The sequence below is a fragment of the Hippopotamus amphibius genome, chromosome 16, assembly GCF_030028045.1.
Source record: "Hippopotamus amphibius kiboko isolate mHipAmp2 chromosome 16, mHipAmp2.hap2, whole genome shotgun sequence".
Classification (NCBI taxonomy): Eukaryota; Metazoa; Chordata; class Mammalia; order Artiodactyla; family Hippopotamidae; genus Hippopotamus; species Hippopotamus amphibius.
In genome coordinates this window covers 94,355-106,852 of record NC_080201.1, presented here as the reverse complement: position 1 = coordinate 106,852, position 12,498 = coordinate 94,355, and the positions used below count along the sequence as shown (strand labels likewise).

At 60.8% G+C, this 12,498-nt stretch overlaps 1 protein-coding gene across 1 annotated transcript; it reads right to left on the bottom strand.

Moving 5' to 3' along the window:
• Window positions 1-1,585: 1,585 nt before the first annotated feature.
• On the bottom strand, window positions 1,586-8,683 carry DBNDD1 (dysbindin domain containing 1). Its single transcript, XM_057712262.1, has 4 exons — window positions 8,645-8,683; window positions 3,171-3,317; window positions 2,890-3,030; window positions 1,586-1,832 (listed from the first exon to the last, which is right to left on the bottom strand). The coding sequence occupies exons 1-4, from the start codon at window positions 8,673-8,675 to the stop codon at window positions 1,675-1,677; spliced, it is 477 nt and encodes a 158-aa protein (XP_057568245.1). The 5' UTR covers window positions 8,676-8,683; the 3' UTR covers window positions 1,586-1,674.
• Window positions 8,684-12,498: the final 3,815 nt, after the last annotated feature.

The following is a 12,498-nucleotide window of genomic DNA, read 5'->3' as shown; positions in this document are numbered from 1 at the left end:
CTGCCTGCACGCCCCATGTCTACACCCCCTCGTCTCCTTAGCCCCCGTTCACCCCTGACCCCGTTCGGGCCATCACGCCACCTGGGCTGAGACCTGGCCATGGATCTCAGGGAGGCTCGGCCCTGCGGGAGGAACCGCCTGGCCCGGGGCACGGGGCCTGCATCTCACAGTGATTAAAACCAGTGGGGTTTAGGCTTCCTCCTTGGGCTTCTGCTTATAGACGGGTCCCACCTGCCGGCTGCCTGCCCGGGAACCTGTCCTGGGTTCGGAAGAGCCTCTTGGGGGCGCCTCTGCCAGCTGGAGTTTGTGGGGGCAGGGTCTTCACTTCCTTAATACCTTGAGAACCAGGGCACTTGTCTCTGAAACATGACCCAAATAAGAGCCCAGCGTGTCCCAGCAGAGCCCCCAGTGGCTTCAGCTGGGGGAGAGCCAGAGTGTGGGCTCCTGGAAGCTCCTAGAGCAGCCAGCCCCTGCCACCCCCGCCAGCCCAGCCCGGACTGCACCCCTGAGCTCCCGAGTTAGCTGGAAAGAGAGAGACGGGTCAGCAAGGCGTAGCGCAGGGTGACATTTTAATCCCGCTCTCTGGAAAGGAGATTCTGCAGAAGCTGTAGCAAGGAGGGTGGGAACCGGGGAGGAGACTCGGGTGGGGGTGGGGGCGCGGCTGTCCTCATGGGACCCCTCTTAAGGTGGTGTCTGGAAGATGCCTCCGTGCTGCTGCCCGTGACGCTGGGGGAACAGCGCCCCAGTCCTGGCCTAGAGGGCAGCCCTCGTCCCGGCAGGCCGTGCTGTAGCCGCGCTCCGTGGACCCAGCACGTGCCCAGGGCTTCAACAGAGGAGTCTGCTTTCCTTCCCCAGAAACACTTCAGTGGAGAAGGGGTCATGGCAGGTGGCCTTGGGGACAACAAGCAAGGTTACATGTTTATTTTAAAACCCTTGGACTGGCTGTCAGACTGGAAGCCAGCACTGTCCCTTAGCAGAGCTAAGCAGCGTCGGAGCCGCGAGCCCAGCGCCCCAGATCCCCTCACGCCCCCACCCCTTGGGCTGCTGCGCGCGTGTGCATGCCTGTGTGTGTGTGTGTACGCCTGGGGGGCCGTGGGGGCTGTCATGGCAAGGACGTGGAGGGGGCGGTACCTGCCTGCCCCTGCCCTGCCCGGCGGCCTGAGGCAGTCGTGACATGTTTGGTGTTCTGAGCTGAGGAGGTGGGTCTGGCTGTCAGGCAGGGACCAGGACGAGCAGGGTGTTAGCGTCTGGGGGGGTCTGGTGCGGACAGTTCCCGGGCTGCAGGAGGTGGGCAGGGTTTGGATGCAGGTGGTGGTTTTCAGGACTCACTCCCCTACCCACTACCTGGCCAGACAGCAGAGTGTCCCGTGGTTTTGAGCTCGGCACTGCTGTTCACAGACTGGAACCCCGAGACCCCCGGGGGTGGCAGCGTGCCACTCACGGGCGGGTCCCTGCTCACCCCACCCCGCCCCGGGGTCAGGTGACGGGTGAGAACACTGTTCTCACAGACAGGAGTCTCGTCTCATCTCCGGGCCTCGCCCCCGATCCAGGGACCAGGAACAAGCTGGACGTGAGGCCACTGGGCTGTGCTTATGCCGAGGTGCCCCGAGACCCCAGCCCGCAGCCACGTGGGGCGGGCAGCGTCCACGGGGCCTCGGCCCTGGGCCAGCCAGACTAGTCCTCCTTGGGCCTCTCCACGGTGAGAAACGTGTCCGCAACGGCAGGCTGCCGCTCAGGGTCCCCAAAGGGCTGCTTCTCACGGTTCTGCTCGGCCCTGGTGCGTGTCCAGGAGGGGGAGCGCAGACAGCCGGCCCGGGGCAGCGGGTGGAGGCCTGGCGGGAACATGGACTGGGGTCAGTGTGGCTTGGGGTCTCAGGTCACTCCTGCAGCAACTGGGCTGGGCCTGTGTGTGCCTCCAACACGGGGTCCAGCCACATTGGGGTCCCCTGGGCACCAGCAGTGTGTACACGTGGGTCTGGGTGCAGCCCAGGCAGGGGCTTTTCTGTTGCCCCCAGGAGGGTCCCCATGCAGCTGAGACCCCACCCTTGGTGTGAGCCTGGCCAGAGCAGGGGCCGCCCCCTCAGCTGCCAGCCTGCGTGGGTTGTGAGCAGGGAGGGAGGAAGGCCCTTGGCTCCCGCGCTGTCTCTGCGGCCTGCAGGGGCCCGTCCTTCCCGGGAGCTGAGCGGAGGAGGGGCTGGGGCTGGTGCGTGCCACCGGCTTTGTGCTCTGCCTGCTTGTGATTAAGCCCGCGTAGGGAATTCTGCTTTCAGTGGGACTGTGGCCGTGACTTTCTGTTGGCGTTTGAAAAGTGAAATTGAGGAGGGGCAGAAAATCCCTTAAAGTTGGCAGAAAGGTGTATGAAGTTCAGAAATGCTAAGTGAAATGGTGTTGTGTTGACATTTAAAACACACATCAGAGGACTTCCCTGGTGGTGCAGTGGTTGAGAATCCGCCTGCCAATGCAGGGGACATGGGTTCAAGCCCTGCTCTGGGAAGATTCCACATGCCACGGAGCAACGAAGCCCATGTGCCACAACTATTGAGCCTGCGCTTTACAGCCCGTGAGCCACAACTGTTGAGCCCATGTGCTGCAAGTACTGAAGCCCATGCACCTAGGACCCATGCTCCACAACAAGAGAAGCCACAGCAATGAGGAGCCCACGCGCCACAACGAAGAGTGGCCCCCGCTTGCAGCAATTAGAGAAAGCCCACGTGCAGCAACGAAGACCCAACACAGCCAATAAATAAATAAAAAAACAAAAAGCCCCCCCCCACCCCACATCAGAAAGGAAATCATTTTCCAAAACGGGTCTCTAGGGAGCGGTGCTGGGTGGTCTGCGGGCCCGGGACCTCCCCGCAGTGCCCTCCAGACCCCGGCAGCAGCTCCCACCTGCAGGCGACTCGCCAGCCAGGTTCTCGTCGTCTGAATCAGCAAAGACCTCGGCCAGCTCCTGGTCGGACATGTCGGTTAGTTCGGTGAGGTCCAGGAGGTCGAAGTGCACCTCCAGGGAGGAGACGCTGCTCAGGGGCTCTGGGGGCAGAGGGGTGCGTCAGCGGGGCCCAGTGAAGGCCAGCGTGGTGTGACCCGGGGGGTGCCTACCCGTCCCCGGCCTGCCCCCCAGGGGGCTCGTGGGTCCCGAGGAGCACGCCGGGCAGGTGCGCTGTACTTACGCCGCCTCTCTGTGACTTGCAGGAGCCCTGGTGCTGGTACCGGGATGCCCACCTCCTCCTCGGCCACAGCTGAGTGGCCGTCGGTCCCCGTCCCAGGGACGGGGGTGCCCAGGGCAGCCTGTGGCACCTTGACCTCCTTAACTGTCCCTGCAACAGAGAAGGCGTTACCTGGGAAGGGACTGCAGTCTTCCACCCCCACCCCCGGGATGCAGGCTGGGAGGACTTGAGAACCTGGCCCGTTGAGCCTTCCCCTGAGGCTCTGGGCAGTGACCACAGTGGCCAGGGCTGGCCTTGGGTCAGGAGGTCAGACGGGGTGGGGTCTTCTCTGAGGACGCTGTCCTTCCCTGTTCCTCTGATTTCCAAACCCTCTGCCCTGAGTACTTGAGCAGGAACAACCACAGGTCTCGTGGGGACCCTTGCTGGTCCTGTCAGAGCCCCCAAGACCCCAGTGCTGTCACCTGTCTCTGCTGTTTTGGTCCAGCCCGGGGTCCGGTGGGCGGTCGTGTATTTCCTTGCCCTCAGGTGCCCTTTAATCCAGACCCGCTCACCTGCCTGCCCTGTGTTGTGTTTGAATCCAAACAACACATTCTCATAGTAAAACAGTTCCTGGTCGGGACGTGGCAGACCCCTCCCCCACCAACCACGCCTCAGGACTGGGACTGTTCCTCCAGGGCTTTTTCAGTGCAGTTTTTGTTTTCATGTAATTCTCCGTCGGGTGACAGGTGAGGCCCCTCGAGGGCTGCTGCACCCTCTGTCGTGAGGGGCTGCGCTCCAGCTCCATCCTCGCCTCCTGTCAGCATCTCCAGAATGTCCCAGGGCCCTCCGTCCCCGCACAGCCAGGGTCCCGGTCATCTGTCAGGCACGCACCCTGAGGCAGCTGGACCCCTCAGCTCCCCGGCATCCCCACTGCTGCTCGCTCCTGAGACCCGCCCCCAGAGACCCCACCTGCCCTCAGCTGAGGGACCCCTGCTGGACAGGTGCTCCGTAAAGAGTGAGGAACGCCTCGCCACTTCCTCAGCAGTGTGGCCGGCCGTCCTGGGGGCCCAGTGCCGACAGCTGGCGGTGAGGGGTGGGCCTGGCGGGGCCCGGCTGAGCGGGGTTTGTAGCTGCAGAGCTGGCCGGCCCGCCCTTGGCCTCTAGTGGGGCTGCCCTCCCTGGGAAGCGTGGCTGAGGGGAGGGGCCCTGCCAGGCTCTTGCCTGTGCTGTGTCATCATTCAGGGCCCAGGGCTGGCCCGCTGCGCTGGGGCTCGGGATCTGGGTTCCACCTTGCTGCCGCATTTGGAACGTGGTGTCTGAGCATCCTTGGAGGGTAGGGTTACACCCCCTGGTGTCCCGCCGGCCCAGCCCGCCAAGGACACCTTCCTGACCAGAGGGCGTGGGAGCTGGGGTGAGCGGGGGCCCCCTCCCGACCCTCAGAACCCCTGCTGAGGGTCGAGGGCCCAGGAAGCCCTTGGGGACCTTTGCTCTGCAGGACGCTGTTTTCTCGGGGTGAGGGAGGCGGCACAGCAGCCGGGGGCCCCTCCCTGAGGGCGCACACGTGCCTGGAGGGCCCTGCTGCATGTGCACATGCGTGGCCTGTCGCGGGAGGTGGGGGCTCTGGCCAGGTGCTGCCGTGCCTCTGGCGCCTCCACACGCAGCAGGTGGCTCTGGGTTAATCACAAAAAGTGACAGTGGCTCATGGGTTTCTGTGCCAGGCAGAGTCCCTGCAATATGTGCTTCAGCTAATGTCACAGCCGGCTCTGAGGGAGGGACAGAGAGTGTTGTCCTTGAACCCCGAGAGGCTCCGTGTGTTGCAGGTTCGTGACTTGGGGCCTTGAAGCAGTAGCTCTCAGCCACCACCTGCTGGCCAGCAGAGGTTGGGGAGACCTCTGAACCTTGTGCCCACAGGGAAGCTAGGCCCTGACCAGGTGGAGGGGGATTTAGGGTAAAAGCCGGGGCAGGGGAGGGTCTCCGCTCACACCCGCCCTCTCTTGCCGCATGTAGAAAACAAGGCACCGTCCACCCATTCCTCCCACAGGTTCCTGAGTGCGGAACAAAATAAGTGATTACTGTCCTCTTGAGGTGGGGCAGCCCAGGGAGCCCTGGGGGCTGTGGTCCCGTTTTGGGGACAGGTCTGAAGGAGGGTGGGAGCTGGGTGAGATCTGGGAGAGACAGCATCACCAGAGGCCCTGCGGGGAACATGGCTGCCTCTGAGGAATGGCCGGGGTGGGTGAGGGCAGGGGGACACTGGTGGGGAGACACCTCTGGCTGCTCTCTGAGTGAGCTGGGGGGGAGCCCAAGCTGAGCGGGACAGCCGCTACCTGCACGTTTATAGGACAGCACGCAGTCCAGGTGGGAAGGAGGAAGTCCACAGGTGCTGAGATGGGGGCACGGCAAGGAAGCAGGACCTCCTCCCCGATCCGGCCTTGGGGCGAGGGCTGGGCACGCAGATACGCCTTGTTATAGATCCTGGGATCCAGGGACCCCAGACAGCCCCTGCGACAGACCTCCAGCCCGCATAGGCACAGTGGCCTGTTGTACTCCTTGTAAGAAGCACACTTTATCAAATCTCGTCATCCCAGAAGCAGCAAACCATCTAGTCAAAGGTATTGCAGAGCCGATGGAATGTGGTGACCACGAACTTTTAGTCACCTTTTGTCTACTTTTTTATTTTCATCTCCCTTTGGCAGTGGTCTGGTCTTTGTTTTGTAAATCCTGGTGTCCTTGCCTGTGTCAAAGCTGTGGGGAGGAGGAGGAAAAAGCAGAAGATGCACCTTTTGGGATCAAGGACACTGATCTTTGGGCTGGAAGGATATGAAAGAAATAGGACCTTGGCTTGGTCCTAGTGCACAGCAGGTGCACCACAAATGCTGGCTGAACGCGTAAGCCCAGGACCCCACCCGAGTCCCTAAACGGCTGTGCTCGGAGTCACCTGAGTCTACCTGATACCCTGTCGAGAAGCCCTTGTAGGAAGAAAGGACAAACGGTCTGCGGGTGAGACCGCCTGCTCTTCCTGGGGTGTGAAGCAGAGGAGTGACCCAATGCACAGGCAGGCAAGGGGGCAGGGGTGCTCGGCAGCCTGGCTGAGCCGCGGGCAGACCCCAGGGTTTCCCGGGTGAGGGCAAAGGTGAGTGGTGTTTCTGATGCCCCAGGGTCAGCAGTGGACTAGCAGCCTGGCACAGCCCCTGTCAAGGGGGTGAAGCCCACGGCCCCTGCAGGGGGCCTGCCGCCCTGACCTGTGGAAGCAGCACCCGCACGGGGAGACTGGAGTTGGGGGGCCAGGGCCTGGAATGGACGGATGTGACAGGGTTACCCTTGCTACACTGCTGACCTAGTTTCCGGCACACTCGTGCCAAGAACTTGGCCCCAATCTCAAGTTCCCTGCCGTGCCCGGGGTTTTGCCTCAAGCACAGAGCAGGTGCTTTGCACACATCCACAGAGGATGGGTGAATCAATGAAGGGAATGAACAGAGAGCATAAAAACCAACATGGCTTCAGGGAGGGAGGGGTGGGCACCGTCCTCCACGTCCCCAGCCCCGGCCCTGGAGTCAGTGCTCCTCCTTGGAGGATTTCAAGGACGCTGGGTGGGCCCCGTCTAGGCTCAGCCCCCCAGGGCAGGGCCCCGGCCTCTATCCGCCAGTCAGACAGACTTGGAGGTAGGTGGGCTAGAGACTTGCTCTCCCAAAAGCGCCTTCAAGACGTGCACGCCCACCTCTCCCCTCCATGTCTGTGCACTTTGATATTAAGAAGTTAATTTGTTTAGGTGCAAAAATGTTTTAATTATAAAAACCTTATATTTTAGAGGGAATGTCAGAGATATTTAAGGATGAAATAACATGTCTAGATTTGCTACAAATTACTACTGAAGGAAGGTCGGTGGAGGCGTGGGCCGGGGGGGAGGGTGGTTTACCATACTGTTCTCTCTACTTGTGTGTGTGTGTCCCATTCTACAGAGTAAGTTCCCAAAGTCAGCGAACTCCGAGGACGATGTCCTGGCCACCCACATGTGACCCGCTGTGCGGGCAGGACATGGCGGAGGAAGCGTGTGAAGCCCATCTGCCCCGCTGTGGCTGCAGCCCCACCGCGGAACCTGCGCAGGGCCTGGGCCCTGAGTGAGTTAGGTCTCTGGAGCTCCAGTAAGTGATGCAGAAGCTGAAGGCAGATAAGCTCCCCTCCCTCACGCTTGCCCCCTGCTGTCTTGCTCTGCAGGGAAGGGGGTCTCCACTGAGAGAAGGGGACACGGCGCAGGGGAGCCTGGCTACTTTCCCCACTTCCCCAGCCCTGCTCTCCAAACTTCCCCATCAAATCCTCACAAAGTCGCCACCAGCAAGCCCTGGGGTTCTGGTACTGCCAATGGGAAGAAAAAGCTGGATCCCTCCCTCGAACAAAAACAAAGAAAACCCACGCCCACTAGCCCTTGGGTGTGTCTGGTGGTGCTCAGAGGGAGGGTGACAAGGGCCCCCAGACAGCTGTCTGGAATGCACCTGCCCAACTGCCTGCAGACAGAGCAGTAGGTTGGACTCACTGTTTCAGGAACCTCCAGGGCCAGCACTTTGGTCTCCAGAGGAGGCCACTGGTGTGGCTAGGGGACCCCCAGCGGATCCCGGTGTGGTCAGGGAGTGGCTCCTTGGGATGGGACCTCCAGGAAGCCCGGGTGATCTGGGGCCTGGCTGGGTGGGTGGAGAAGCCCGGCAGTTTGCATCCAAGTTGCTAGGCCTATGGCACAGGAAAACCCCTCCTGAAAGGGGAAGTTCCTACAGTTTTCCTCCCACCGGCAGGCTAGGGCCAGGGTAGGGCCGACTCCAAGGGGAGGGACCCCAGGCACATCTCTACTGCCCGACAGCTGACGGGCCGTGAGGAGGGGTGCACACCTGGCCTCCCAGATGTGTGCGCTCCTGGGCCTCGGCCCGGCCAGCAGCCCCTGCAGCCGTGGGAGGCCCCCAGGCGGACCCCGGTGCACTCCCTGCTCCCAGCCCCTATCTCAGCCTGGTGCCCCGCAGGATCACGGCCGCGGCCTCCCCGCCCTTCCCCCGGGAGGCGCGGCTGGGCCGAACAAAGCGGACGCGCGGCTAGGACGCAGCATCTCCCCACGCCTCGCTGACCTGCTTCCCGACTCTGGCCCCGGCACGCCCCGTCTGCCGCGTGCCCGGCTCGGCTGGGAGGGGGCTCAGGACCAAACTCTGGGCCGCCCGCTCAGGGGAACGCCAGGTACCGCTGCCCGCGCCGGGAGCGCGGAGGACGAGGGGGCGGGGACGCGGTCCGTGCGCCCCCCGCCCAGCGCGGGGGCCGTTCCGGGAGGTGCGCTGGCCGGGTTTCCCGGGCGCGGCGGACTAGGCTTCCCCCGCTGCGGGCCGGCGCAGGGGGGGCCCGGGGCCGCCGGGGGCGTCCTCGCGGCCCCGGGGCGTGGCGGATGAGCGGGCCCAGCGGGAAAGGGCTGCGGGCCGCTGCGGGCAAAGCGCAGCTCGTGGGCTCCCGGGGGCTGGGGCCGCACTCACCTCCCGGGCTGGCGCCCTCCGGGAGCTCCATGCGGCCGGCAGGGCCTGGGAGGGGCGCGAGCGGCGGCGGCGTCCCCCGGGCCGGGCGCCCCTGCGGCTGCGGCGGCGACTCGGCCCCGGCTCCCGGCGCAGCGCATCGGGGCAGCAGCCGGGGGGCCGCGGCGGCGGGGAGGAGCCCGCGGGGCGGGGCGCGCAGCTGCTCCGGGGCCGCGGCCCCCCCGCCCGGCCCCGCAGCACAGGTGCGGCCCCGCCCCGCCCCGCGCGCGCCCCCTGCCGACCGCGGCCCCCGCGGCCCGCCCGGACCTGGCCGCGGCCCGCACCCCAGGCCGGCCCCTGCGGCCCCTGCGCGCGCCCTGATGCAGCAGCCGCGCCGCCTTGCGTGCGTGTTTTCTCCCCCACGTAACGGTGGGGCGCCAACTACGTGCCCGCGCTCCGCGGGGCAGGGGGGCGCGCACACTGCCTTGGGGCCCATAAGCCGAGAACTGCAGAAGGTGGTAAACGCTGTGCAGAGACCTGCGGGGTGGGGAGGGGCGAGAGCGTCTCAGGGCTAGCCTGGGGGGAGAGGCGGGGGTGGCGGCGGAGGGAGGTAAGGAGAGGGAGGCGGGCAGAGAGGCGGCGGCCGGAAGGGAGGCAGGGTCTGGGCCTGTTGAGAGCACCAGACAGTTCGATGGAGTCCCACTTCCAGACGCTGGGCCCTGCACGAGGCCCTGGAAGGCGGCTCTGTGCCAAGCTCTTGTGCACAGTGTCGCATTAGTTCTCCCGGGGAATCCTTGGAAGACTGGATCCTGATTTTCCAGGTGAAGCTGAACAGAGAGGCTGGGTAGCCCGACCAAGGGGCCACAGCCAGGCGCGGGAAGCCAGAAGATCCAAATGCAAGCACGTGGTCTGCACAAAGACAAAACAAGCCGGAGAGCGTCAGGGAGACAGAGTTTGTTCCCAGAGGGAAGTGGAAAACTCCGCAGGGGAGGAGGGTGAGCATGCACCTGGCCTTGGCGGGAAAGGTGCCCTCCCAGAGGCAGGCTGTCTGTGCAGCTCCAAGCCAGCCAAGGCCCCCGCCACCCAGTCCAGCCCGGCAGGCTGAGCCACGGCCTGGGAAACTGTCAGTCAGTGAGGCAGGCTGATCGTTCCCGTCTTTCTTTAGTTCACAAAGCAAAGCAAAAGAAAAACTGCTAAAATGATCTCATGAGCCACTAAGACAAGGGCGGCGTGGCCCGAGTGTCGACCCGGAGCAGCGGCTGCAGTCTGCACTCTGTGCTGCCCCAGAGGCAGGTCAGCCCCTCGGGGACAGAACTGTGCTGCACGGTGGGTGGTGGGGACAGTCAGGACAGTGGGTGGGCACTGGCTGCTCAGAGTCAGCTGGGGTGGAAATTTGTACTGTCTCAGATTGGTCAGAGCAGTATTTCTGATTCCCCATGTCTTCCAGAACCTTCTGCTTGAACCTGGGCAAGGCGTGTGGCTGCTGGCCAGTGGACTGTGGCAGGTTGATGCCAGGTGACTTCCAAGGCTGGGTCTTAAGTAGGATTCAGGTCTCTCTCCGAAGGCTCCCCTGGAACCCGTCCAACCTATGTGAGAAAGCCCAGGCCATTTGAGGGGCCACTTGAGTGTTTTCTGGCCCACAGTAGCCAATAAACCAGACATAAAGTCTCAGCCAGTAGCCAGACATGAGAACCTTCCTTTGAGCCACCCCCGGGGATAATATGTGGAACTAAGGTGAGCTGTCCCCACTGAGTCCCAGCCAAGTTGCAGATTCATGGGCAAAACAGATGTTGTCACTATATTTCATTGAGGGGCAGCCTGTTACACAGCCATAGTAACTGTAGCAGTTTTGGTGTTTAATAATTATCCCCATTTGACAGATGAATAAATGGATACAGAGGTAATCTTGTCAAGGGCATCCCAGCTGGTAAACAGCAGGTTATCTGATTCCAGAGGCTAGTGTTTAACTTTTCGTTAAAAACATTCATGTAAGTCAACTATATTTCAATTAAAAAATAAATTTAAAGTAAAACAAAAAAAATTCAAACAAAAGTAGAGAGAATAGCACAATTAACGCACAAGTACCCATCATCCAGATTTGACAATTACCACCTCATGGCTGATCCTGCTTTTCTCTACTTCCCCTCCACTGCTAGGTTGTTTTGAAGCAAATCCTATATGTATTATGTCATTTCATTTGTAAATACTTCACTGTTTATGTCCAGGAGAGAGTTTAGTCTTCTTAAGCACTCTGTTATCCTAACATCTAGGCCTCCATTGAGTTGCTGTTGAGGTTTTGAGGCAGTTTACCTGGATGACCAGGTACTTGGGTGTTAGGAAGAGCCAGATGTTAGACATGGGTCAGTGGGTTTGTATGTATTAACATGTGGTCTATGATTTTACAGGAAACCAGATGCCATTTATCTGGATTTCTGAGATGCACAGCTTGATGCTGAATAAAAGTATCACAAGCCACGCATGTGAAGAAAAGGGTCATTTCTAAAAATCTGAACTCAAATCCAATATGAAAAGCACAGGTCACTGTGGGCCGCGGCAGGAGCCCAGAGAGCTGGCAGCAAGGCCTCGCTGAACTATTCATCTCTGCAGTGCACACTGGTAAACCACGCTGTGCTGTTGGTTTGTGACACATGAATACCCTGTCTCATTATCCTGAGCTAACCCTCCTATTCTGGTCCTTTTTGTTGAAAGGAATTATCGTTAATGCATTTATTTAATTCAGGGCTCCCAGCCAGACTTCTAAAGCAAAAAGCCAGTCAGCACGAGGCACCTAGCATATTGGGTCTGCAAAGTAAGTGTTAAATAATAATCATTACCCTGCTGTGCTACCCAGCTGCACTGCCTCACCTGCCAAAACCCCTCTGGGAGGACCACACCCTGGGGGAGAAGACCCCTGTCATGCCAGAGGCTTATAACACAGAGGCTCAGACTCTTGTCTGCCCAGGCACAGTGACAGCACCAGACCTCACAAAGGCCTCAGGGCTGCTATAAACAAATCACCGCTCTGGGCAAGCTGGGTCGATACACTTCTTCCAAAGGGCTCTTCCTCTCCAGGAACAATCAAGGCTTGGGGTGGCCAAACAGGAAGGCCTCCAGGCTCATTGCTGTGGCTCTCACATGTGCGCCCCTCCATGGGTGCCTGAGCCTGAGGCACCCTCGTCCCCACCTGAGCATCTCTTCATTACCTGCACTCCGTCCCCAAGGCAGCTCTGCAGGGAAAGAAGATTCTTCTCCATCCCAAACTACTGCAAAAACATGACCCGCTGCAAAACCACTATTTAGGAAGGTGCTAAAGTTGAGAATGTAGAAAAGAAGACAACAAATGGTGTATAAAGACAGCACCTCGTGTGTAGCTAATTGGGTGGTAGGAAGGATTGGAAATTCTCTTTGGAAAATCCTAAAGCGGTTAGCTGTTTTCAGAGTAAGAGGTTAGGAAAGGAACTTGATGACATTTTTTCTGCAGTGCCTGTCTGGAAACCTCTGGCAAATGTTTCTAGTTTTTCCTCACCACGAGGATAAGGCCGCTTCAGGCAGAGCAGTTAGTTTTTGTGAAGGGGGGATTTGCTGATTTCAAAACTTTGGACCCAGCTGGAACATCTTTTCTTTTGTTTCTTCTGAGGGTTTGTGGAAACGCAGCTACCTTCCAGCCTCAGGTAGGAGGACTCTACAAAGATGGGCAGGGTAGGGTGGGGCCAGGGGCAGAGCCTCAGCCCGAATTTGAATCTAATTTGGGTAACGTCGCGGTGCGAGTCTTTCCGGCCCCTCCCCTCGCTCGCTGAAGCTGAGCGCTGTAGGACCCGTGCGTACGCACGGTGGGTACGAAGTGGACGGAAGCAGGTCCTCCCACCTCCATGGAGCTT